Genomic DNA, 27,193 nt, shown 5'->3' with positions numbered 1-27,193 from the left:
CTTGAACATATCATGGTGGCATGGCCCCCGCCAGGCCCCCCTAATTCCGCCCCTGTGTGAATTGTATCAACAATCCAATTGTGTCATGTAAATAAGAACGGAGAAAGTATTTTTTACACTATTCAGTATTCACCATAGATATTTGATTATCTTTTATACCAAGCAAGGCTTGACCTAGTGGTAAAGGTTTGGCCTCATAACCTCAAGGTTATGGGATTAAACCCCACTAAGATCTCTTTGAGAGTGAGGAAATACCAGTACAGTAGGGTCCTTTATCTTAGAAATATTTGAATCTTACATAAGGCCTAAGTCATGGGCCTCATGGCTTTACTACTGTTTGGAAAAGGTCCAATCATTACTTTGATGGTACAAGGCCCGATAAGAATTCTTTACGGCCCATTAATGAAGGGTAAAGTCCATGTTTTGAGGAAGGTATTACCGAACCACGCATCACAGCGTGTGAAGAATATTCCAAGCTACACCAAAGTAAAGATGGCTGTGGGTCGGGCCGGCCCGAAGCCCGACCCGACACGAAAAAAGCACGGCCCGGCACGAGCACGCGAAAAGCACGGCCCGGCACGGGCACAAAGTCGTGGGCCATGGGCCGAGCCTGGGCCTTAATTTTTTGGAAAAAGCACGACAAAGCACGACACGACTTGACCCGGCACGATAAAGCACGTTAAATTTAGTCAAATTAGCCTTAGGCACGACGGGTCGGCCCGACCCGGCACGAAATCACGTGGGCTTGGGCCGGGCCTGGGCCTTATTTTTAATTTTTCGGCCCGGCCCGAAATAACGTGGACCCGGCCCGGCCCACCGCCATCTTTACACCAAAGTGCACCTAAAGATAGCTGTGAGCCTGGCCGGCACAAAAAAGTCCAGACCCAAACCGAGACGGAAAAAACCCGGTCTATCACGAGCACGAAAAAAGCATGGCCCAACACGAGCAGCGAGTTGTGGGTTAGACCTGGGCTACACTTTTTTTTGGAAAAGTACGGTAAATTTAATAAAATTAGTCATATACACGACAGCCCAGCCCGGGTGGGCACAAGGGCACGTGGGCCTAAGCCCCATTTTGGAATTTTTGGTCCGAAGCAATACAAGCAGGCTTGGATTGGGCCACGAAAAAAACACGGTCTAACACTGGCACGAAAAAGACACGCTCCAACACGGGCACGAAGAAAACACGGTCCAATACGGGCACGAAAAAACATGGCCCAACATGAGCACGAAAAAAACACAGCCCAACACGGGCAAGGAGTTGTGGGTTAGACCTGGGTTATATTTTTTTTGGAAAAGTACGATAAATTTAGTAAATTAGTCATATACACGAGAACCCAGCCCGGTTGGCACAAAGGCACGTGGGCCTAGGCCCCATTTTTGGAACTTTTGGTCCGAACCAATACAAGCGGGCTTGGAGTGGGGCAGACCCGTGCAGGCACACGACCTATAAGCTTGGCCCGAAGCCCAGCCCGACACACTTCCATCTTTTGGTGCACCTAGAGCTCACATTCAAGGCCACTGAAACCATGCCTGGCCAACAGGCCAACCAAGGCAGGGCACATGAGCTAGCATGGAAAAACCCTGCAACAAATCTCTCATTATAACTTCAGAAAATGTCTTGATGATATATGAGAATTCAAAAGCAAGTCACAGTTCAGCCTCATTACAGAGAAGCTTACAGTTACAGAGGAACTTATATTAAAACAAAAGTAAAGCTAATTACATCCATGAAGGTGAATCGGTCAGAAAAGAAAAAGAAAAAGAAAAAAGAATACATAAGTTACAAACTGTTTGTTAAATTACTACCTATCAAACCTGCATTCTGCTACTAATTCCCAAATTTGTATACATGGTATGCTGCACTTCCACAAAATTGCTCAGCTCTTTTGCAGGCCGAACTACTTCCAAGTTTCCAACATTAGTAGTACTCTGCTCATTGTTGCTCTACCTTGGTCAAATGAGCCGTTAGATACTTTGTAACTGAAAATCCGTTGAAAGTTTCTACGTCAAACAGTTCTTTCAGCTTTTCATCACACAAAATTCTCCTCTTATCCGAAGGGTCCTTCATTACAAGAACATAGGCATGTCTTAGGTCAAAACTCAAAAAAGAAAGAAAGAATGAAGACATGAACAAGGAAGTAACTTTGAATGTTTCAAGAGGTATGATGGTATCTTGTTAGATTTGCCTAAGAAATGTGAACGACTTATTAAACACTGAATTTCCCCAAGTGCCAACTACGTTTGAAGCGAGTGATGATGAATCTCCTAAACAAATATGGGAAAAAGGGAATCATACTATTGATACGATATGTTATGAAGAATCTGCTACAATGCTATGTTGCAGAAGCAGTTAGGCTCCGTTTGGCAGGGTGTAAAACGTTCTCATGGAAAACGATTCCCTCTTTTCAATCATTTTACGTTGTTTGGTTTGACAAGAGATGGTAAATAATTTTCCATAACTTCCTCCAAGATGGAAAAACCTTCTTTCCATTTTGAAAGGGAGGGAAACCACTTTTCCACCTTCCCTCCTTACCTACCTCTCTCTTCTTCCCGCTCAATCTTCACCATCTTCTCCCATTTTCATTTAAGGAACCAAACAAAGGAAAAATAGTTTGGAATTGCGTTTTCCCTTGAAAAATATTTTCCATGGAAAATCATTTTGCAATGACAATGTTTTATACCAAACCAAACGGAGCCTTAATTTGACATTTTACCCCAGCCAACAGGCCCAACAAAGCCAATATGGATCTTGGCATTTTGTCCTAGTGGGCGTTGAGGAAGTTTCAGTGTTTGCAGTCTCGCCCTCAAGGCAATATAAGATAGATTAGTAAAGAGATTGTTTCAAAGAGATGACCTTCCTCGGCCGAAAAATTGTGAATAGATTTTATACCTACTGATGCTATTCGAATAACAGAAATTATCTTTAGCTCAAAAAATAAAGGTTATAGAAAAGCAAATCAGAGATCCACCTTGCTTGGACTGTACATAATCACTTTATTCTGTTTGATATGGCAAGAATTCTGAAACAGAGTATGGATGTGAGATTTTTACAAAAAGTACAGACCAAGTGATGAAAAATTAATATGCAGAGACTTGAAAAATGATTTGAATCCCCATAGACCTCGGTGCAAGTTTCACTACACTGAACAAGTTTTCAGGAAAAAAAAAAGAATCAAAGAATTAGTGAGGCATTACTACGTTTATATTTCTGTATCAATATTTATCCATATAGGTGCGAGTGTGCACAGTGCACCTATGACCAATCCACTATTCTATTAACTTATAATACGACAAATAGTACGGAGTAATAGACGATTATGATACTCCGTATAAGAGAACATTGGCTTTAAAAGATTGCATATTAACGTGGTAGAGAATTTCAGCATGCAAAAAAAGCTCTGTCAATCCAAAAGGTTTATGTTTAACACTGTCAGTTTCATGTAGTGGAACGGATGGGATCCTCTTCACACTGAGCTCAACTCCTACCAGTCAACCAGACCACTGTTACCTGATTCTCTAATATGAGACTGGGTACGGGATCGCAATTCGCTACCTACGTTGCTAAGTTAGGCCAAAATTGTACCATTTTCATGTTATAATTCACCTTTTCGGTTCGCGGTTCGTTCGTGGGGTGATTAGAGAATTAGGTAACGCTGAACCAGACTACCACCACTTCAGTTGATATCAACTCTAGTTGAGCATGCCCAACTTTACAAGCTAAAAGCTACTCAAAATTCAAAAGGCAATGACAGAAATACAGGTTTGCTTCGAAACAAACACTTCAGTAAGTGAATGCACAAGCTCTAAATACGGCTATTCTGAAGTTGTCCTAGTTAGACCTAAGGCTGAACATGAACCTACAGTTGCCTACTTGGCTGCCATAGAACAACTAAGTAAATAACGTTCGATGACACTTAGTTTTGTTCAATATTCTCCAATGTCTAGAAATTGCATACACTCTAATAACTAAAATTAATTCAATTTCTACACAATGTCCTCATTTGCCAAGATATTGTCAAGATGTACAACCAAACACACACTCGACCTTGTTGCCTAATGAAGCTAGATTTAAGGAAAGCTTATGATACTGTTGAATGGAGTTTCATTGAGGAGGCTATGCTAGAACTAGGGTTTCCTGTGTTCTTTGTGCAGCTGGTCATGACTTGTCTTTCCACCCTAGATACTCTATCCTCATCAATGGCTCTCCCACTGGCCTCATCCAGCCAAAGAGAGGATTGAGACAAGGAGATCCCCTTTCTCCTCTCTTATTCACACTGTGTATGGAATATTTTTCAAGGTGTATGAAAACTGTTGGTGAACACCCTGATTTCAGATTTCACACCAGATGCAGAACACTCAAACTCAACCACCTGTGCTTTGCTGATGACTTTGCTGATGACCTATTAATGTTCTGCAGGGGAGATCCTAACTCTATTCAGCTTATGATGGAGGGGTTCAACCTGTTTTCTGCAACAACTGGCCTGCAAGTGAACCCTTCCAAGTCATCTGTGTATTGTAGTGGTGTTTCTGATGCTGTCAAACACTCCATCAGAAATATCACTGGGTTTACATTTGGGGATTTACCATTCAGGTACTTGGGGGTACCCATCAGCACCAGGAAATTACAAGCAGGTGAATGTGATCGGCTTGTTGATAAAATGGTTACAAGAATCAAAATCTAGAGCACTAGAAACCTCTCTTTTGCTGGCAGAATGCAATTGGTAAATTCAGTGTTGATGAGCATCTGTATCTATTGGGGGCAGATTTTCATCCTCCCTAAACCTGTAGTGAAAAAGATAAATGCTGTCTGCAGAGCATTCTTATGGCATGGGGTGTATGATGACAACAGGCCTGGCCCTATTGCATGGGAGACTTTGTGTTTTCCAAAAGAACAAGGTGGCCTTGGTTTCAGAAATCTTGCCATTTGGAACCAAGTTGCAGTTGGGAAGCTAGCTTGGGCAATTGAGCAAAAACAGGACAACTTATGGGTCAAATGGGTTCATTCTATCTATATAAAAAGCAAATCCTGGCAGATGTACACTCCCTCCATGGCAGCTAGTTGGGCTGTCAAGTACATCTGCAGAGCTAAACAAGCTTGTACTGAGTTCACTGGCTCTTCCTCTTGGCTCACTTCTGTGAAATACTGCATTAAAGACAACTACAAGTTGATGAGAGGTTCTAGAGACAAGATCAGATGGAACATGTTTGTCTGGAACAGATTTTCTATGCCAAAGCACAGAATCATATGCTGGCTAGCTTTACAAGACAGATTGAAAACCAAAGCAAGGTTGTTCCCCTTAGGCATTGGTACTGATAATCTGTGTGGCCTTTGTGGCTCACACCCAGAGACTGGAGCTCATTTATTTTTTGAGTGCAAGTATAGTATTGATTGCTGCACTGCCATTATGCACTGGCTAGGTTTTAGAACCTCCAGGTCCCCCCTTATCTCCCTCTTCCAGTGGGTTAGAAGATATTGCACTTCTGGTTTCAAAAGGAAAGTCACTTATGCAGTGATTGCTGGGGTGGTTTACTCCGTCTGGAAAGCTAGGAACTCTTCTATTTTGGGAAGGGTCTGTCCCTACTGTCAAACACACTGTACAGCACATTCAGTTTTGTGTAAAAAATAGAGTTAGTAAACTCATAGGAAAGAAGATTAGCACTAGTGAAGCTCATTGGTTTGCTAGCTTGTAATTAGTTTTTTGGGGTCTGTTTGGGGCTTTGTTTGAGCCTTGCTGGTGTTTCAGTACTTGGTACTGATTAGGTTGTAAATTGTTTTGGTTGATATATATAAATCCTCTCTTACTTGTCCAAAAAAAAAAAAAAAATTAATTCAATTTCACCAAAGTGGAAGAGGTCACCAGGCACCAGTACACAAGCTCAAAATTATCACAGGCTAAACCAAACTACTTGAACTTTCTTCCTTTGTGTGAAGTACATGTCACTTAATACTTTTCCAGTCAAATGCTAAGAGAAACAGGGGACCTTAGACAACAATGTACAACTCTCTGGACCCTGTCAAAGCTGAGACCCTTGTAGGATGCATTAAGACTAAAGTGTAATAATACTGGAATTTTCCACCCCAAAATTAGCGTTCACAAGCATTTTTTGCAAGACCACCCGTGTGGATACTCTGGATAGTGGGAAGTCAAAGAGTATACAAATTTACCCTAGACCAATAAATACTAGTAGAGAATAACAATGCTATTCAAGAAGGCCCATAAATATTTCAAAAACTAGCTACGTTTTAGAGAAGAGTTTACGAAGTTAGATGTACTGTATAAATGTCTTCTTTTCAACAGTTGAGTATCATGTTACTATTAGCAAATAGCAATAGTGGTGGTAGAATCATAAGTATAAAGGAAACACATAAAGCATTGAAGAATCAATGTCAAATTGTCAACAGACAGCTTAGTTCGACAACGTAAAATTGTCAGCAACCGGGCTGAATAGAATAGCAAAATGAAAAGTTTCAAGGGAACGTCATTGCAAAGATTCCCCCCCATTTCTTCTCTTCTGCAAAATTTTTACTATTATAAACTTGGTAAATTTTTAGGAGTATCGTGAAAGCCTCAAATGTAAGACTTGCAAAATGCAAATACAAGTAGGTTTCCTAATTACTCTGACTTGAAGACGAAAGCATGTTGCATCATGAATGGATGAACACATTCCCACAAACAATATCAGGCATTTAGATCTAGCTAGTACCCAATGTGCGAGAAAGAATCTTCAAGTTATACATACACATATTTATGGCCACCACCAATAATCCCCTCCCGAAAAGGGGGGAAAAAGAGAGAAAGGAAAGGAGAAAATGAAGGAACATAGCGAAATTCATTGCTTAGAATTGACAAGCAACATAATACCTGGAGCTGATTCTGCTTTATATAATCCCAAATCCTCTTGACAGCATCTGACCTACTAAGCGTAGTTTCACCAGTACCAAGGAACTTCGCAAAAGCCTCAGAGAGTTGCAGGGGTATAAGAAAGCCAGTAGCCCCTCCCTTTTTTTGCTTTGCTTTTGGCTTTGATTTTTCTGTATCTAATCGATTTTATAAACAAAAAAAAGAATATGTAAATACAATAGACAACAAGACAGAGATCATTCATCTTCGTGTGCAAGCAATTAACATTGACCAGTACAAGAAATTGACGAAAAAAATAACAGTGTTTATGTAATACGAGAGAAAAGTATCACCTTCGTCTTTCTGACGTTTTTGCTTCTTAACTGGAGGCTTAGATTCGATTGAACGATCTAAAATAAAATGTAAAACATAGGGAAAAAAAGTTACATAAGCAAGTTTGACATAATTTGTTACAGCAAATACCATCACATCCTGAAACATAAATATACAGCCATTTCTTGCACAAACACAGAGAGGGAGAAAAGAGTCTTTAAAAACGCATAAATCTGTAATAGCAGAAAGAACATCATGAACCTTTCTTACATTACAGTCGAATAGTTAATACATATACAAATTTGACAGGGAAAATCTTCCCAGATACCCCTTGATCAACATTCGGAATAAACAACACAACGATGGCACCACAAACAGAATCACGTCAAAGAGGACAGAGGCACAGAGCTAAGAGCCTAAGACTAGATATCCAAAACAGCATACATGTTAATGCACCTACAGACCTTAAGAAGCAGAACAGACAACTCCAACAGAAAAAAAAAAAAATACAGTCCTCCACGAATAAATTTGTAATTTAAAACCACCATGTAGCAAAATAATGCAACTTACTCTAAAGTATAATGTTCCTAGATTCTGCTAATGCAGTCTAAATTATTTGTTGAAGCACTAATGCATCTTTCTTTCTATCTAGGAGTACATCATAACCAATCATTACCCAAATGCTTCTAAAAAGGATCCAGCATTCCAGCTTTAGGCTAGCCTGCTAGGTAGGGGGTTGGATGTACACAAGCCAATTCTAGAGAGCTATTGCAGTTCTTTGAACTTAAAAGTGGCTTCACACAGACATACAGGTCAAAAGATTTCAACAGCAAGAATAAAGGCTGTGGAAGATGATCATAAACAGGACACATGTATTACCTTCGTCTGACTCGAGCGGCCATATATGCTTAGAGAGAGATTTATTCATCTGGAACATGTTGATGGTATCTACACGAAAAATGGGATGCAACATCTCGTCACATTTTATGTTACGCCTGTTACTTGGATCTTGCAAATCCTTCTCTTTAATATATGCCCAGAGTTTCTTAACTACCTGAACCCAAATAGAATTTGGCAATACAGAATCCACATTTACACACCAATAGTCTAGCAACCCTGATCAAAATGAATGAGATGAAAAAAAGTAGTAGAATATCACCTCAGTTCGAGCCATCTCAGGTACTCCAACAAGCTCCTGAAGTTGGGGGGACAGACAACATAACCTGGTAAAGCCGGTTCCTTTTCTTTTCTTTTTTATCTCCTCCTCAGATCTAAATGTTGAATAAACAAGGCACATTGCAGCAAGAAAGAAGCATATAAGAATTGGAGGCACAGAGTTCTTTATTACTACATTGTTGGCAAAACAACACATTAATGAGATACCAATTTTCGAATGTTGTAAATGGCAATATTAATATTGCCCCAGAAATGGTTACCTAAGGTATCCCAGTGAGGTACTTTTCTAAAGACATCAAAAGCCCTTATGGTATGGTTGGGCCGAAATCAACTACTGGGTAAATGGAAAAGAATATTTTTTGTGAGTTGGAAGAAAACATTGCGCACGAAAAGTAATTTCCCTATATTCCTTTGTTTGGTTTGTATAGGGAAGATAACAGTCTTCCCAAGAGTGTAAAACATTTCCTACTGCAACGAAGTACGTGTTCCCCCATGTTCCTTGCCTTTCTCTCTCTCCTCCCATCCATGCATCTCTCTAACTTTTGTTCCAATCAACCAAATGAAGGAAAACAAAGTCCTATTGTGCTTCCCCTCCCCACACACAATTTTTTTTTCTTCTTGGAAAATGATTCTACATTGGAAATGTTTTCCGTCAAACCAACCATAACCTAAGTCGAAAATAGTTTTCCCAAGTGTGAAAAGTTCGTTTTTTCGTAAATAATGAATGCCACATTTTCCACCTCTCCCCTTCTCTTCCCCTCACTCCCCACCCTTCCAAGTTCCAATCCCTTTTTTCCTTTTCTATCTGTCTCTAACGTTTTGAGCAAGGAACCAAACAAAAGAAAACGAAGACTGCAAATTTTCATTGATATTCAATTCAATTCAATTCAATTCAAAATGTATTATTTGAACCAAATACATGAAAAGAACATACAGTCCAAGAACTCTAGAGCATGATGCGCACCATATGCATAATCTAAGCACCCCTAACACAGCCTTAATCTTCCAACGCAAGATTAAAATTTCTTCCAGGAGTAACAGAACATACATGCAAAGCAAGACAATGGATAATACTCACCAGAAAAGAACAATAATTAAAAAAATTAAAAAATTGGGGTTCTAATTTCATTCTTACAACAAAGTATCCATGAAAAATTCAAAAATGCTTTTCTTAATTAGTAGAACAATCCAAAGAAACCACTTCTCTATTTATTTGTAACATTATTCGAAAGAAAAAATAATAGTAGAAATAATGGCGTACCTCTGTTCCTCTTCTTCATCCTCTTCCTCCTCCTCTTCTACCACCGCTTCCTTGCCGTCTTCTTCTTCGTCCTCCGCCTCTTTACCGTCTTCTTCACCGCCGTCATCTATGTCGTCTACCTCCTGCTGCTCGTAGTTCACATTCTCATCTCCGCCGCCATTGACGCCACCGGCCTGAAGAATTTCATCAATTTGTTGAGAAATGAACTTTTTCCGATCAGTCAAATCCTCGCCGAAGTCGCTTTCGAGTTGCCGGCGCACGGTGCCAGACGTGGTGGTGTTGAGGTCCGCCGTCCGCAATATTTCGCGGAGCCGATTCACCAGCTCCGAATCCGATACCATTTTCTACTTACCCGCCCGGGATCCGTTTCTAAAACTTGAGAGGGAGCAAAAATGTAAGAGAGAGAAAGTAGTAGGGAAGAGTTTGCTTTGTCACTTGGTTTTTATCAAAGTGCGAAAATGTGGTGGGGTGGCGTAATTTGGATGATAAAGTTACCAACAAAGCAACTAACAAGTAACTACCGGATTCGAATTCGGATATCTGAAAGAACCCGGTTGAGGAACTCGAAGACCCGAATGGTGTTCACAAGTTACTTATCACTAAGCTAGGATGCTAGGTCATTATAAATCAACTCCTAATACCAAAAACACATTCTTTAGCAAATCATGGTAGAGAGTAAGGAATAACATGTTAATCGACTAATGAATCTGACACATTTACACATATATGAAGTGTTCCGGTGTTGTAAAGATGGAAACAATGGGCTTCGAATGAAGGCCCTTTTGTATGTGTTGAAGATCTTGCTTGTTTGAATGAGTGGAGTCCGAATTCACCTGCACAAGAGCAAAGTCACTGGCCTCGGGGGTGTTTCCGAGGAAAGCCCCTCCGATGCCTAAGTAAGAATGATGCTCGGATTCTAGAGAGAAGTTCTCTAGAAGAGTAGTCTTAAGGCGATAAATTGGACGTACCTTGAGGTGTGAGCCTTGGCGGCCTATTTATAGTGTTTGCATAATAAATGCCCATAGGTCACTTATTGTTATTGGGCCTTGGGCCTTAATGGATGGCTGAATAGCCATTGGTAGGTTTGATGTTGTTGTTTAGAGCCATTGGGCTTTGGACTTAGTGGCCCAATTGAGAATCAATTGGGAGCCCAAACAACATGCCCCCCAGACCCGGTCCATTTAGAATTAAATGGGTGGGTTTCCAGCTGTCAGAAGTCCGAAAGTTCCCTCTCTTTTTTGAAAAGGGATGATTTGCATTGATGACAAGTGTTGGGAATTGTACTGTGTCATGGAGATCGTGGGTTTGAGGAAGTTGATGCGCCCTTTCTCTTTTCTATAAATACTGGGTGCCTTGCTCCTTTTAAACTTTTTACTCCTTATTTCAAACCCATTCTCTCTCTAAATTCCGGCGATCGCAGTGCAATTTGCTTCTTCAGATCTACGAAATTCGGCCAACTTTAGACTTCGGGAACTTGTGTTGTTCGCTTTATCGGCGAATTCCGCTTCGGAAAAAGGTAATTTGTTTCTGAGTTCTCCTTTTTTCTTCGTTCTTCCTTCTACCCCTCAATCTAAACCCTAGATCGAGATTTCGCGACCATGGCAAAGAATAGGGGCAAAAACAAGTTCGTTGTTGGCTCCTCTAGTGAGAGAGAGAACGTGCCTTCGGGGAGGTTACCGAAATCTTCGAGGGGTCGACCTTCGGAGAGGCCGTTGGAGAAGAGTTCGATTGGTTGGGATGCTTCCGAAGATGAACGTGCAACCTCTGGTGAGAGAGCTGGTTTTTCGGGTGTTCGTCGTCGTTACTCCGAGTTTCCAGTTCATTGGTCGGAAGCTGATCCGAAGGGCAAGTATGCCTCAATTTTGCATGAGACCACGCAGATCGACGGTCCGTTGGAGAAATCGGTCAGCGGTGACTGGTTGGTGGAAGCGAAGTTAGGGAATTATCATCGGAAGGCCGAGGAGCTATACGGAATTCAGCATGCCTTGGGGTACTGGTGCGAGCTTCCTGAACAAGAGCGTCCTCGGGTGACTCATCCACCGAGGGGGTTCATTTCCGTGTATACTCACCATTTGGAGAATGGTCTCCGCTTTCCTTTGGATCCGTTCGTATCCGAGGTTTTGGTGTCGTACAACATTAGTTTGGCCCAGCTCACACCCAAATCTATGAGGCACATAATCGGATTTAGATGGGTGTGTGACTTCGTCAATTTCCCTTGCTCTGTCGCTATTTTTCGGGATCTTCACGATCTGGTTCTCAACCATGCTTCCAAGGGTGATGGGTATGGTTGGTGGACCATTGTCAACAAGAAGTCCCGAAAGAGGGGGGATCCGAACTACATCACGGCGTACCCCTACCTTAGCTCTGACCACAATTGGAAGACGGAGTGGTTGCTCGTCCGTGTGCCGACGGATCCGAAGCATCCCAACTTTTATCGTCCTCCGAAGTGGTTCGTGGCTCCTGATCCTGATATGAGGGGTGTGGCGGCTCCAGATCGGAACCATCGCCACTATGTGGACCTCCTCCAGTGGTTCTTGGCTCAAGAGGATAACCACCGACTGCCGTCTAGCTGGCTCCCGAATCTCAATTACATTCTGAGGGAGGACATTCTTGCTGTTGCCGGTCTCAGCAGGATTTTTGACAGGGGTAGGTGTCTTTCGGCTGAGACCGTTTTTTCAGTGAGTTTGTCCTCTTTCCTGTTTCGTTTTGCTGACATGTTTTGTGCTTTGTTTTTGCAGAGTACGGCTTTAGCTGCATTGATCCTAAGAAGTTGGGCATTTCTTTGGATTTGAAGACTATTCACGACCCGGCTCCCGAGTACAAGTTCGGAAAAGATAACCCTCGTAATCCTCGTCTGAAGGATTACGTGTTGTCTCCTTTGGGGGTTGCTCGGATATCCGAAGTTCGAGCTGATCCGTGGGATTCCGCCTCTTCTGTTGAAGCTGTTCCTGTGAAGGTTGTGCTTCCTGAGTTGAAGACGACTTCGGATCCGGTGAGTGTTCATTTATAGGCTCGATTTTCTGTTTATCTTTTTCTTTTCGGTTGGCCGTCGGCTAACGTCTTGGTCCTGGGCCATCTTTTTAGGGTCCTGGGACTGACGCTGTGCCGCGTGCCGTTCCTTCGGTTTCATCTCCGGCTCGGATAGATATCTCTTTATCTAGGAACCGGGTATTTCCCGCTTTTTTCTCTATTTCTTCCTTTTTCTTCTTTTACATTCGTTGACCCTTGGTCTCCCCTTTTTAGGATCAACGCAAAAGGAAGGGTAGCACTCTTTTGAGGCCTTCCACGCATCCGAAGAAAGCGAAGGCTTCTCAGCCCTCGGAGAAGGTATTTGTTCTGACTTGGAGTTTTTGTAGTTCGTTTCTCCCCTTTTCGGAAACTAATCTTTGAATGCTTGCTATGCAGGAAGCAGTTTCGGAAGTCATGCCTCCTCCTAAGAATCTTCTTCACTTCATGCCCTTGCCAGGGCAGAAGTTAAAGAGTGTGGTGGTTGCTGAACCGCCGGCCGTGGATCAGCCGCTGATCGAGGAAGATATCATCCCTTCTCCCCTTAAACCATCTGCTGCTTTGGGGATCGAAATCCAGGATATCACCGAGGTGATGGAGGCGATTGAAGCCGATTTTGTTCCTGGTTCGGATGTCCCTGAGGTAGCTGGGGAGAAGAAGGAGTCTGCTGATCTTCCCTTCGAGAGGGAGAAGAGTCCAGACAAGGAGATGATAGATCTCTCGGGCCCCGAAGCTGCGGTCCCCGAGGTTCAGAAGGAGGTTCCCTCTGCTGGAGAGGAGGAGCAGCCCGAGCAAGGTTTGACGAGGAAGAGGCGCCACTCAACTTTGGGTTCTACTTCTACCTCGGCCCTGGATAGGCTGATCCATGCTGATCCCTGTTCGGATGTTCCGCTAAAACGGATCCCCGAAGAAGTAAGGGAGGCGATGGCTCGATATGCCAGGGCTCCGATTTTGGGAGAGGACCCTTTGGCTCACGTGGGATCCTTGGTGGGCCCCGAGGCTGCTCGGGAGAATCTGCTTCGTGCTAACCCGCAGTGGAGGGTTCCTGGGGCCGAAGAGAGGAATCCGGCAATGATGGCCCAGTACTATCTGAACGAGGTAATTTGCTAGATTTTTCTCTTTGAGTTGTGTTTTTGTTTTATGTTTTTCCTATTTTGCTCATCTGGCAATGATGGCCCAGTACTATCTGGCGTTGACTCTTCGGTTGTAATGCTTGTTGACCCTCTGCAAATAGGCTGCGTTGAGTGTCCTTGCATCGTTCCGAGCTTCATCCAGTAGATCGAGAGCTTCGGATAGAAGCTGGTTGTTGCTTTCTCTTTGGAGCCCATCATACCTGTTGTATGCCTGGATCCTCAGGCTTTCTGTTCCGATTTCCACAGGAATTACAGCTTCGGATCCGTATACAAGGTGGAACGGTGTTTGTCCGGTAGCTTCTTTTTCAGTGGTCCGAAGGGACCATAGCGTTCCGGGTAGCTCTTCTAACCATTTGTTTTTGTCATCCTCGACTCTTTTCTTGAGTGCGTTGAGGATGAGTTTGTTAGCGGCTTCGGCTTGCCCGTTGCTTTGTGGGTGACAGACTGCCGAGTATGCTAGGTGTATGCCGAACTGTTTGCACCACTTTTGCAACGGGGTGTTGTCGAACTGTTTCCCGTGGTCGAAGACCATCAGTCTTGGTATGCCGAACCTTGTGATGATGTTCTGCCATATGAACTTGCGGACCTGAGGTTCGGTGATGGAGGAGACAGCTTCGGCTTCGATCCATTTGCTAAAATAGTCGACTCCTACAATCAACCACTTCTTCTGGTTCGTCGCTGAGGGGAAGGGACCAATGATGTCTAACCCCCACTGTGCGAATGGTAAGGGATACAGTGTTGATTGTAGGGCTTGAGCTGGTTGATGGATGGCTGGTGCGAACTTTTGGCATTTCTCGCATTTCCTTGCCATCTGCTTTGCCTCGGAAACCATAGTGGGCCACCAGTACCCAGCCCGAAGGGCTTTATGTGCTAATGTCCTACCTCCAATGTGGTTTCCGCATATCCCGAGGTGGATTTCCCTTAGGATGTAGTCAGCGTCTGTTGGACCCACACATTTTAGCAGCGGAGCAGAGAATGATTTCCTCATGAGCTCTCCTTCGGCGCTGATGATGAACCATCTGTTGAATCTTTTCAGTTTTCTCGCTTGCAGCTTATCTTCAGGAAGTTCTCCCCTTTCTTTGTATGCAACTACTGCGTCCATCCAGCTCGGCTCGGTGCGTAAGCTGCATACTGTGGTGGGTAGCAAGTCGATGCTTCTCTCCTGGTGAACTTCCACGTGGACCGACCTGTTTAGGTCGATGAGTGTCGAGCTTGCGAGTTTTGACAGTGCGTCTGCTTGCGCGTTCTGTCCTCGGGGAATGAGGATGACTTCAAAGGATCTTAACTTTGACGTTAAGGATTTAATCTTTGCTAAATAGGCTGTCATGCTGGGCCATTTGGCCTCATACTCTCCTCGGATCTGGTTGGCTACAAGCTGGGAATCAGTTTTGAGGCGAACATGTTCGGCCTCCAGGGATAAACAAAGCTCTATCCCTGCGATTGCGGCCTCGTATTCGGCCTCGTTGTTGGTTGCTTTGAAGCCGAACTTCAATGCATACTCTATGCTTTTCCCCGTCGGGGGGATTAGTACAACTCCTGCCCCTGAGCCGTTTACTGTGGAAGATCCGTCAGTGAAGACCTCCCAAGTGCTTTTCGTATCATCCAACATTTCCTGGTATGAGCACTCGGCCAAGAAGTCTGCCAATGCTTGTGCTTTGATTGCTGTCCTCGGCTGATATTTGATGCCGAACTCTGATAGTTCGAAGGCCCAGGCAGCCAATCTTCCTGACCTCTCTATTTTGTCGAGTACTTTTTCGAGCGGTTGGTCAGTTAGCACTGTGATCTGGTGGGAGTCGAAGTATGGCCTCAGTTTTCGTGCAGCTACCACTACTGCATATGCGACTTTCTCGATGAGTGGGTACCGGGTTTCGGCTCCTGTAAGTGTTCGGCTGGTGAAGTAGATTGGCTGTTGCTTCTTTTCTTCTTCCCGAAGAAGCACTGCGCTGACGGTTCCAGGGCTAACTGCGACATATAGGTACAGGGTTTCCCCCTCCTTTGGTCTGGCCAGTGTCGGCAGTTGAGCTAGGTGGGCTCTGAGTTGCTGAAAAGCTTCTTTTTGCTCCTGTTCCCATATCAGTTCGGGATCCACTTTCCTCGGGACCCCCTTTTTCTTGATTGGTTCTGCTTCTCCTCCGGGGAGGTTCTTTGGTTTCAGTGCCTTGAAGAAGGGGGCTCCCTTGTCCGAGGCTTTTGATATGAACCTTGTTAGTGCGGCTAACCTGCCGGTTAGCCTCTGCACATCTCTCTTGGTCTTCGGCTCGGGTAAATCCAATGCCGCTTGGACTTTGTCTGGGTTCGCATCAATTCCTCTTTCGCTCACCATGAATCCGAGGAATTTCCCTGACTTCACCCCGAAGACGCATTTTTTTGGGTTCAGCTTCATGCTGTATTTCCTCAGATTTCCGAAGGTCTCTGCCAAGTCTTTGACATGGTCTTCCTCCTTGATGCTTTTTACGATGGAGTCATCCACGTAGACCTCCACGTTCCTCCCTTTCTGGTCGGCGAAGACGTGGTCAACTAACCTCTGGTAGGTGGCTCCGGCATTTTTTAAGCCGAAAGGCATCATTTTGTAGTTGAACACTCCTGCGCTTGTGATGAACGCTGTCTTTGCCCTGTCATCGGGGTGCATGAATACTTGGTGGTAGCCTGAAAAGGCATCCATGAAGCTGAGCAGTGCATGGCCGCTGGTGGAGTCAACCAGTTGATCTATCCTTGGCAGGGGATAGCAGTCTTTGGGGCAGGCTCGGTTCAGATCTGTGAAATCTACGCACATTCGCCATGAGCCGTTCGCTTTCTTGACCATCACCACGTTGGCCAGCCACTTCGGATACATGCATGGTTCGATGAATCCGGCCTCTTGCAACTTTTTAACCTCCTCGGCGATGGCTTTGTTTTTCTCCGAGGAGTAATTTCTCTTTTTTTGCTTGATTGGCCGAGCTTCAGCGTTGACATCCAGCTTGTGACAAATCAGCTTCGGATTTATCCCTGGCATATCTGCTGCTGACCATGCGAAGATGTCTTTGTGATCCCTGAGTAGTCGGATCAAATCGATTCGGAGCCCCGAGCTTAGGCCCTTGCCTATTCGGACGCTCCTGTCTGAATTATCTTCGAGGAAGATATCCTCCATTTCTTGATCTGGTTCGGGAGATAGGGTTTCGGGGCGAGCATCAACTTCTGCGGGAGACAAGCTGCTCGTGCTTGCTCTTCTTCTTTTTGCCTCGCTTTCTTCTCCCTTAGCTCCTTTTTCTTCCTCGGGGCCGTCCTCTAGTTTGGGCTTTCGGACAGCAGTGTGGCAGGTTCTTCTCGCCACTTCTTGATCACCCCTGATTCGTTCGGCGAATCCTGCATCCGAGACGTATATCATCAGCTGGTGGTATGTGGAGGGGACTGCTTGCATCTTGTGAATCATGGTTCTCCCCATGATTACGTTGTATACGGAGTCGCAGTCCATCACCAAAAATTCGTCCCGAAGGGTTTTTGCTGCCTGGCCTTCGCCCACTGTGACTGGCAGGGTGATCTTTCCTCGAGGGATAGCTGCGGATCCGTTGAATCCGATCAGAGGATAACTGACTTTCGTCAGTGCTTCCTCTGGCTCTTCGAGGATCAGCTGCTCGAAGCAGTTTCTGAAGATGATATTGACGGCACTTCCTCCGTCGACTAATACTCGATGTACGTTGTGGTTATTGAGGTCCACGGAGATGACCAGAGGATCATCATGCTTGTACTGGACTCCGAAGCAATCATCAGCAGTGAAGGTCATGTTCGGGGGGTGTGGCTGGTTGTCTCCCACCGCGCTGAAGTTGACCCGATGGGAGAGGGCTCTTAGGTGTTTTTTGCTGGCCTGGCCAGACTTCTGTCCCCCGAACACCACTAGGATGTCATTTTTCTTGTGCCCTGTTGCTTCGTAGACCCTTTTCTGGGGTTGCTCGTGTTGTTTGCCGCTTGCGGCCTTTTCTTTTTCCTCCCTTCGGTCTAACAAGTACTGTTTCAGGTAGCCTCGGCGAACGAGGTCCTCAATGTTGTCTTTCAGCGAGTTGCATTCTTCGGTATGATGACCGAAGTCATCATGGAACTCGCACCATTTGTTCTTGTTTCTCCGAGCTGGGTTGGACTTGAGCTTCCCAGGTAGTTTCCACTTTTCGTCATTTCTGTTGAGGCTGAATATCTCCTTTCGGGGCAGAGCTAGTGGAGTGTAGTTGGTGTACTTGGGTTGAAGTTCACCCCTTCTCCCGTCTTTCTTCGGGCTCATCTCTCTAGCTCCTACTTTCTCTTTCCCCTTCCTTGAGCTACCCTCGGGCTTGCTCTGGGTATTCTTTGTGTCTCTCGGATCCGACGATCCTTTCAGTCTTGCAGCGGCCTTGTTGAACTCCTCGGTTCTGATGAACGCGTCAGCCATTTGGAGCACGTCAGCTATTCTGGAGGGGTTCTTCATTGAGAGTTCGTCACGGAACTTCCCTTCCTGGAGCGCGTGCTTCAAGGCGAAGATGGCCACGTCTGGCTGCAAGTTTGGTATGTTTGTTGATTCCTTCATGAATCTGGCCATGAATTCTCTCAGACTTTCGTCTCTTTCTTGTTGGATTGAGGTCAGTTCTGCTGTGGTTCGCTCGGGGCGATTGTTGCTCACAAACTGTGTGCAGAATCTCTTTTTCAGCTTTTTCCAGCTCTTGATCGATCCCTTCGGCAGCGATCTAAACCACTCTCCCGCCACTCCGGTTAGCGTGGTTGGGAAGTATTTACACCAGCATCCTTCGGAGTAGGGACTCAAGAACATTTGCTGCTCGTAGGAGATGACATGATCCCTCGGATCTGTGATTCCGCTGTAGGTTAGGTGAGCTGGCAGTCTTACCTTCGGTATTTCTTCCATAATCAGCTCGTCCGAGAAAGGGGATGACGTAGGAGTCATGATTCTTTTCCCGAGTCTAGCCCTGATGCCTTCGTTTGCCGAGGTTCTATGATTAGAACGTTCGGGCGTACGATGGGGGCTAGGGGTTCGATCATGCCTCCTGTCTCTTCTTCTTTCTCGGCTACTGACCTCGGGTCGTTCGCCAGATCTGCTCGACTCACCTACTCCGAGTCTCGTGTGGATCGAAGGTCTTAACCTTGAGTGGACCGAGGGCCTCAACCTGCTGAGCACCGAGCTTCGGATCCGAGTGTTACGAGTAGTTGATTCGCTTTGGAGAGCTGTTGGAGTAGGCGATGGTCTCGCAAACCAATCTGGTTGCTGTTGTGCCCTTTTTTGGGTGTCCCACGTGCTTTCCGTCCACCTCGACGTCAAGTGTGTTCCTGTCAAGGGAAGGAGTTCTCGTTCGGGTCTGGACACTTCCGCACTGGGTGGCTCGTTCAGCCTTCGCCTGGTCCTCCTCTCTTCTCTGCGGTCGTTTGCCAGTCCTTGCTGCTTCTCATTGAAGAGGAAGTTTTGCATGATGGTCATGGCCGCAGTGAGCTCTTCCCTAGTTGGAATCGGAGGTCCTGCATTTGTGGCGGTCGTAGCTCTGCTTGGCTGTGACCTCGCCATCGATTGAGGGTGCCCCTCTTGGTCAGATTCTGAATCTGACCGCACCATCATATCGTCGTCATTGTTAACAACATCATTCACCATTTTCGCGGAAAGAGGTGGTTGATGTCTTCCAAAGGCTTTGAAGTGTTCTTCCCCACAGACGGCGCCAAATTGTTCCGGTGTTGTAAAGATGGAAACAATGGGCTTCGAATGAAGGCCCTTTTGTATGTGTTGAAGATCTTGCTTGTTTGAATGAGTGGAGTCCGAATTCACCTGCACAAGAGCAAAGTCACTGGCCTCGGGGGTGTTTCCGAGGAAAGCCCCTCCGATGCCTAAGTAAGAATGATGCTCGGATTCTAGAGAGAAGTTCTCTAGAAGAGTAGTCTTAAGGCGATAAATTGGACGTACCTTGAGGTGTGAGCCTTGGCGGCCTATTTATAGTGTTTGCATAATAAATGCCCATAGGTCACTTATTGTTATTGGGCCTTGGGCCTTAATGGATGGCTGAATAGCCATTGGTAGGTTTGATGTTGTTGTTTAGAGCCATTGGGCTTTGGACTTAGTGGCCCAATTGAGAATCAATTGGGAGCCCAAACATGAAGTATTATACATAATCTTGTCATTTTTACATGTTAAATTGTCAGCAGACATGACGTCAGAAGAGTATGAAGTGTAACGCTCTTACACGAGTTTACACATGTGTAATGCATACACTTTTTATTTGTACCATCTACAACGCGTAATCCATTTTGGAAAAGCATAAATGGTAACGATCTTATACATTTACACATACATGATGTTGTACTATCTGCTTACCACGATACGAGTGATTGAAGAAAAATGATTGTAGTATTATTAACCCGTTTACACATATATAATGCAGACACTTTTTATTTGACTATCTGCCAAGTTAACGCACATAATGCATGTTTGAAAAAGTATAAAGTGTAACGCTATTACATGTTTACACATACAAAATACACACACCAATCATTTGTACAATTTGCCAACAGGATAACGAGAGTTGGATAGAAAAGTATTACTCCGTAGTTTTTCCCTATTGATCTCTTACACATTTACGCTTGTATGCATTCATTTGTACTATAACAACATGATATGATGTCTTGGAAAAGTATTAAGTGTAATGCTCTTACACATTTGCACATATATAATGCATACGCTCTTCGTTTGTTTTATAAATATATCTTTCTTAGTAAACAAATCATTTTTAAGTTAGAAGTTTGCACATTAATTGACCCGTGTATATCTTATATGTGTTCACATATAACGACACACTTGTTATTGATATCATAGGTTGAAATGCAGAGTGAATGTTAAAAAAGCACCAAGTAATAATACATATCAAGTTTTACACCTCTCATTATTTGTATAATATGTCATATACTTCATAAATCGTACTACCTCCGTTCCTAAAAGTTCTTTACGCTTTCCGTTTTAGTCCGTTCCTGAAAGTTCTTTACACTCCTACTTTATTCCATTTTTACTCTTATTTGGCCCACCATAACTTACCCACTCACATACTTAATATTAGTTTCCACCCACTCACATTGTTGGACAATTTATAGCCACTCATTTTCCATTTGTTACCCCACCATCACATGTTCACCAAAATTCCTTAATTACCGTGCAAATAGTAACCGTAAAGATCATTTAGGAACGGAGGTAGTAATACAATAGCATGATGGTAAACATGAACTACTCCATCCGTCCCTTAATACTCACACCGCTTTCCTTTTTGGGCCGTCCCTTAATACTTGCACCGCTTCTATAAATGAAAATATTTACCAATATTATATTATTTCTCACACTTACCTACTACCCCACCTATACCCCATTTCCTACAAAAAAATCATTTAAAAATCCACACCCCTCTCACACCACTCCCCACCCCTTACACATTTCCCACTAACTATATTAAAAAAATACCTCATTATCATCTAACACCAATTAAATTAATAAGTCAATTCAAATGTCTTAAACTCTGCACCGGTCAAACCGGTGCGAGTATTAAGGGACGGAGGGAGTACATCACTTTTGGGATCATACATAATCAATTTTCTTAAAAAGATATATTTTTTTAACTACGGAGTATATGTTTTTTCTTATTGAGAAATTGATATAATAGTTATAGATAAGTATCACCAATTTTTTTTTTTAAAATCAAGCGTAAAATTCACTTTCACACGAATAACAATATAACATACACAGATACATCATACATCATACATGTATACTTCTGTCTTATATTACTCCTTTCTACCTACCTTTTTTTCTTGACAATCCAAAACATTATAAGGTGTTTACAAGTGACTAGATAAATATCAATGGTGTGTAAAATTAACCTTTTAAACCTACCAATTTCTAAAGCATAAGTTGAATATAGTTTAAACTAAATGTACGTTCATAAGAAGACTCAGAAAGGGATAGGCTCACTACTTCACTGATTTACTAACTTGCTTTTTCTGTAAAACAACTTACTTGTCGAAGTTAGATATTTTTATTCTTATTTTATAAGAGATAAACCCTAATATATTTTCCCTTGATGCTGATGTGGATAAGGATTAAGGACTCATCTAAATATCTAAATGACCAATTGACCATCTTCTCCTCTTGGCTCAGCAGTCAACATTGTCCTGACTCGTGACTACTCCCTCCGTATTTATTTAAGAGATACACTTAGCCGGGTACGGGTATTAAGAAAAAGAATTGAATAAAATAAAGTAATAAAACAAGTGGGGTTGATTAGATATTTTAATAAGAAAAACAAGTAGGGACCATGTCATTTTAGGGAGTGGGGGTGGGAATGTGTAGATAAATTATGTAATTAGATGGTGGGGTTGATAAGTTACTAAAAATGACAAGTGTATCTCTTAAATAAATACGGCCGGAAAAGGCAAGTGTATCCCTTAAATAAATACAGAGGGAGTATAAGATAGGGATTACATGACTCGATCCTTGACTTTTGCTATTAACTCTCAGGCTTCGCTCTATTCGAATTATTTTATATGAACTTAACTGAAATTATCTGAATTTAACTGAACTTCTTAACTTATTTTATCTAGTAAAAAACTTATTGTCTTAAATAATCTTATTTGTGTATCAGGATATCTGGAAAAAAAAATATTTTTTTTTTCTAAATTTAATTTATATGAACTTGTTTACACTTATCTTGTCTGAAACGAGGCAAAATAAGTCGAACAGAACAACCTAATCTCCTCACATGAATCTATAATTCTCCCAAGGACGAAAGACATTAATACAAGGAATGTGCAGCTATAAAGCATGGGATCAACATCATATGTTAACAAAACTGTGGCTCCTATCTAAGATTACAAGCTGAAATCCCTGCATTTTCTGACTATGTACAACCCCCTTTGCTCTCACCAAGTATAAAAAGTACAGACACCGCCTCTGACGTACTCAATAGCAGGAAAATTCAAGCCGGTAGCACTGATATGCTCGAGCCATTACTTCAGAAGCACTCTCCTCGAACAACTGATCTGTCATCTTGTAAATATATCGAGGTCAAGAATCAGACTCGGTACTTGACCAGATACTTGACTTTTCTGCTGTTAAATTTTCCGAGGTTTGTTCATCAGCTTTTATGAAGTCTTGTAAGTCATCTAGAAGGTAAGGTTCTATAAGTCTCCAAAAGCAAGTAGAATGGCTTCCCATGAATCCCAACCAAAATACTCTGCCCTTTTGCTTAACCCTGAAATCCAGTGACTTTGATTTTAATGCTTTAAACACCCTTTCTACATCACTCTTGCTTCCCTTTACCTTGAGCAAAATATCACCACTTGGTGTTGTGTATCCGCCATACATAAACCAGTAAGCAAGAACACGTGGTGACAACCACCGATGAATTAATTTGGGAATGCTTTGCTTCCCATCTTCCCAGAATTGAAGAGCATAAAAACCAAAACAAGTATGTGGGATTGTTGAAAAGTTCGAAGGGATATCATCATCATCATCATCATCAATATCATCTGTTGAGCCATTGGAATGTTGCAGCCATTCATGGAACTCGTTATATATATGTCTTTTCAAGATTGAATGTATACCGGAATTATCCTTGAACTTAAAATGGACAAAATGTTGCTTCTTTTCCCCTGCATACTCAATTTGCAAGCCACCCAGAAACAAACCAACCAAAATCTCTCGTTGTTCTGTAGTTAGTTTCAAGGTTAAAGAGTTCTTGATAACTTTCTTGGTGGAGGTAAAAAGGTAGTCCAGTTTCTCCATTAAAGTGGACTCAACCTCATATTTCTTCTGCCGCATGAACTTATAGAGTTTTTCAGCCTTTACATTATCCCCACAAGATAGGTACCCACTTAAAAGGGTATTACATGACCTGCTACTGATACTTATAGCCTCATTCTCTAACATCTGGTTGAAGATGCTCTCTGCCATTTCAATATTGCTAGTTTTCACCAATGAGTCCAAGTATATACCATAGATAGCTCGATTTGGGCGGCATTTTCCTATGCATTCCAAGAAGGTGGACTCGACTTTATCATGTAAGCTTAATTTGTAGTACATATTCAAAAGATCCACATAAGATGGTGTAAGAGACTTTTGACCACTCCCAACAAGCTCTTTCTTAAGAGACTCGGCAAACTCCACCTTTTGATTATTACACATAATCTCTATTATCTTCTGATACGCCACAATATTTATCTGTTCAAATTGTTCCTGCATCTCTCTAAATATCTCCAAAGATTTCACGGAATCCCCAACCTCGGCATAGACACTCATTTTATACACATAAGCTTGAGAAGAAATGCCACCATCAAATTTCAGAAGTTTGAGCCAGGTCTTTTCTGCTTCATCTACATCGCCTAATTTAGAACAAGCCCTCAGAATAGATAAGAGAGTATCTTTTGTATCTGGAATTCCCTTCATATGCATCTCCTTCAACAGGAAAAATATTCGTTCTTTGTCAATGATATCCTGATGGCTATGAACCCAAAGGAGACCACCGTAAATATCCACATGTATTTCTAATCCACAAGTTACGAGGTTATGAAAAATGAACTCTGTCTGTTTAAGATACTGCTTCACAGACTTTGCAGGTGTACTAATAAGAGCTCTGAAAAGAGCGTTATGCAGACTAAGTCGAGGACGATATGCTCCCAAATGTATCATGCGATTGTAAATTTCACATGCTTCCTTAAGGCAGTCCTCACCTGGGTTACTAAGATATGCAACAATCAAGATATGAAATGTTGACTCACTAGGCACCCGTCCTTGATTGATTATATCATCAAAAATCTCCCGACATTTCGCAAATTTCCTCTCTCTACCAATGCAATCAGCAAGCTTGGTAGCCAGAGCAAAATCAAATCGAAACCAGTGTTGCTGGATCATCCACCTGTACACCTATCATGTTTGACAGATAAATGTGCATAAAATACAGAAGAAAGCCTGAGGTACACAAGGTAGTAGTCACTAGTGTAGAATTCATCTTAAGTTATCTATAAATAACTAGAAAACCTATAATGTAGTCCACAAACAAGAAATTGAAGCAATGTCCTGTAAATGAGTTTTCTGTTTTCTTTCGAAAGCAACCTTAGAAACTAAAGGCTTACTAGGGGATAAGACCAGGACCAGAAAGAGAGCATCAGATGAAAAGCTCGGATGGGTGGTTGCCTATGTAGCCTTTGCATTTGTATTTGAGAAAAATAGTGTCGAAGATCTCATGTGGTTCTCCACATTCAGGTGTTGCAATAAACAAATACTATTGCTATACGCCTACCCTTTTAGGAGGACAATACCTCTAGAAATTGGCATTATTAAGTTTGTGTAGAAGGGGTATGCAATTCTAGGCAAAGCTTCATAATCTCTAAACATCAAACTAACTTTGGAGCAAACATAATCAAGCCAATCTCCGATTGCTTCGTTTTCATCTACGGCAAAATGGAGTCCAAAGAACCGGTGAATTCATCGCTACTTAGGCTCCGTTTGGTTTGGTGTAAAACGTTTTCAGTGTGAAATAATTTTCCAGGGAAAACATTTACCAAGGGAAAATATAATTCCAAACTAATTTTCCTTTGTTTGGTTCCTTAAAAGAAAATGAGAGAAGATGGTGAAGATTGATGGGAAGAAGGAAGAGGGATGTAAGGAGGAAAGGTGGAAACGTGGTTTCCCTCCCTTTCAAATGTAAAAGGTTTCTCCACCTTTGAGGTAGTCATGGAATATTGTTTTTCACCCCTTGCTAAACCAAACAACGTAAAATGATTGAAAAGAGGAAGACGTTTTACACCCTACCAAACGGAGTATTTGATTTCACAATATTATCAAATGTAAACATTGCTTCTACCAAAGTACCATCCAAAACGATGTTTTAGGTTGACCTTAATTGGGGAGTTAGGGGAATACTTCCCTCCCTATCAAATAAACACTTCCTAATTCGAGTTCTAACAACAACGCAAATTCTTGCATAAGACAATGAAGCAATCTAAACATATGAACAATAGTTATAGCACACTCACTCCAAGTTCAGAAAATACACAATCCATAACTACAATTCAAATTCAAATGTACAAGAATGTAGAAATTTATACCGCAAATGCAGAATCATTAACCCGAATTCGCAGAAAATGATGAGCAATATAAGTAGCATCCTCCTGCCGCACCCATTTCTTCTGAGCATTGAGAAGGCGAAATTGAGTAGGCCGTTTTTGAGAAGGCAACTCTTTACAAAGCCAAGCCAACTTCGACCGCCGCCAATTCTCCGGCAACTCCTCCAATTCCTTCACCTCCACCACCGGCGACTCGAACTGTACACCACCGAGATTCTTCCTTACTTCACCATTATCCCACCCCATATCATAGCCCTGTAACCCCATTGATTCTCTCTCCTCCTCATCGGAAACACTACCGTTTTCCGTACCGGAATCAGGTTCTCTTTCTTTGCCCGCCAAGTGTTTGATGGAAGTTCCCGCGGCGGTTCTGGGTGTAGTACGGCATGAAATTGAGGTGGTTTTTTGATGGGGTGGTGGTGGATTGAGGTGGCGGGTTGGGAGAGAGAAAGAGGAGAATTTATTGGGGTTTGAGAGGAGTGAAGGAGGAGGAACAAGGTTGAGGAGAGAGAGTGGATATTGTAACTCTTGAGCTTTGGTTAGGTTCACCACCAGCATTTCTCTCTTCTCTGCTTCAGTGCTTCTTGAGTTTTGATTTTGTGTTTCCAGCTCTTATCCTGCTTTCTCAGCTCACTTTGAATACTGAGTGTGTTTTTCTCTTTGTGAATTTGTGATTTGTCAAATGGGTCGGGTTTGATCTAGACTTGTCAAATGGGTCGGGTTAAGTTTGACTCTAGACTTGTCAAATGGGTCAAGTTTGACTCGAGTCAAAAACTCAAACTGTTTTCGTATATGATTAGTTATAGTTTATTAGTTCGGACCATCTTTAAGTCGGGCCGAACAATGCTTGTTCAATGTTTATGACTCTTCTACTTATTGAGATACTAGTCAGAAGCACGTGTCATGCACGTGTTGCCTCGGCGTACAATTATAAATTTTACTACTCGTATTAATTAATTAAGTTCTTTTTTCTTTTACATTAAAACAAAGTTTATCATTCTTATTTGCACATTAAGAAGTGTATATCCCTGTCTCTATAAAAATCCATATGAAAATGTTTACATTTACAAAAACAATTATTGTATATCGATTATCTACATTTCTTTTTAAATGTATCACTATAAATTTCACAGTATTTACGTACTAACTTTGACTTGGATATTTTACTAATGTATAAAAATCAAATGTTATTATGTAAAATGCTGTTTGGTTAGTCACGACGCCTATTTTCATCATAACAACTTTATATAATTTTTAGAAATATGAAATGAAAGATAAGTCATAATGATGCAATGGCAAGTGTGATGGTCCAAGCAATACATTTAAAAAGAAAGAGA

At 42.6% G+C, this 27,193-nt stretch overlaps 3 protein-coding genes across 6 annotated transcripts; 1 reads left to right on the top strand and 2 right to left on the bottom strand.

The window, feature by feature from the left end:
* Positions 1-1,608: 1,608 nt before the first annotated feature.
* Positions 1,609-10,085, bottom strand: LOC110790858 (upstream activation factor subunit spp27). 3 transcript variants are annotated; one of them, XM_056842438.1, is made up of 7 exons: positions 9,616-10,085; positions 8,338-8,449; positions 8,058-8,232; positions 7,199-7,255; positions 6,867-7,036; positions 2,973-3,023; positions 1,609-2,065 (listed from the first exon to the last, which is right to left on the bottom strand). In XM_056842438.1, the coding sequence occupies exons 1-7, from the start codon at positions 9,954-9,956 to the stop codon at positions 1,937-1,939; spliced, it is 1,035 nt and encodes a 344-aa protein (XP_056698416.1). In that variant the 5' UTR covers positions 9,957-10,085; the 3' UTR covers positions 1,609-1,936. The 3 variants fall into 3 exon arrangements, with proteins under 3 accessions (XP_056698416.1, XP_056698415.1, XP_021851310.2); XM_056842437.1 differs by having other exon boundaries at positions 6,867-7,042; positions 9,616-10,084; XM_021995618.2 differs by lacking the exon at positions 2,973-3,023 and having other exon boundaries at positions 6,867-7,042; positions 9,616-10,081.
* Positions 10,086-10,358: 273 nt separating this feature from the next.
* Positions 10,359-13,779, top strand: LOC130472029 (uncharacterized). Of its 2 annotated transcripts, XM_056842434.1 has the most exons (5): positions 10,359-12,261; positions 12,354-12,607; positions 12,700-12,783; positions 12,859-12,942; positions 13,021-13,779. In XM_056842434.1, the coding sequence occupies exons 1-5, from the start codon at positions 11,214-11,216 to the stop codon at positions 13,729-13,731; spliced, it is 2,181 nt and encodes a 726-aa protein (XP_056698412.1). In that variant the 5' UTR covers positions 10,359-11,213; the 3' UTR covers positions 13,732-13,779. The 2 variants fall into 2 exon arrangements, with proteins under 2 accessions (XP_056698412.1, XP_056698413.1); XM_056842435.1 differs by lacking the exon at positions 12,700-12,783.
* An 8,600-nt stretch (positions 13,780-22,379) lies between these two features.
* LOC110790856 (pentatricopeptide repeat-containing protein At2g15820, chloroplastic) lies at positions 22,380-26,501 on the bottom strand. Its single transcript, XM_021995617.2, has 2 exons — positions 25,839-26,501; positions 22,380-24,654 (listed from the first exon to the last, which is right to left on the bottom strand). The coding sequence occupies exons 1-2, from the start codon at positions 26,412-26,414 to the stop codon at positions 22,798-22,800; spliced, it is 2,433 nt and encodes an 810-aa protein (XP_021851309.2). The 5' UTR covers positions 26,415-26,501; the 3' UTR covers positions 22,380-22,797.
* Positions 26,502-27,193: the final 692 nt, after the last annotated feature.

Source organism: Spinacia oleracea, chromosome 4 (assembly GCF_020520425.1).
Source record: "Spinacia oleracea cultivar Varoflay chromosome 4, BTI_SOV_V1, whole genome shotgun sequence".
Lineage (NCBI taxonomy): Eukaryota > Viridiplantae > Streptophyta > Magnoliopsida > Caryophyllales > Amaranthaceae > Spinacia > Spinacia oleracea.
Note: the sequence above shows the minus strand (reverse complement) of the source record. Positions and strands in the feature narration are given on the sequence as shown.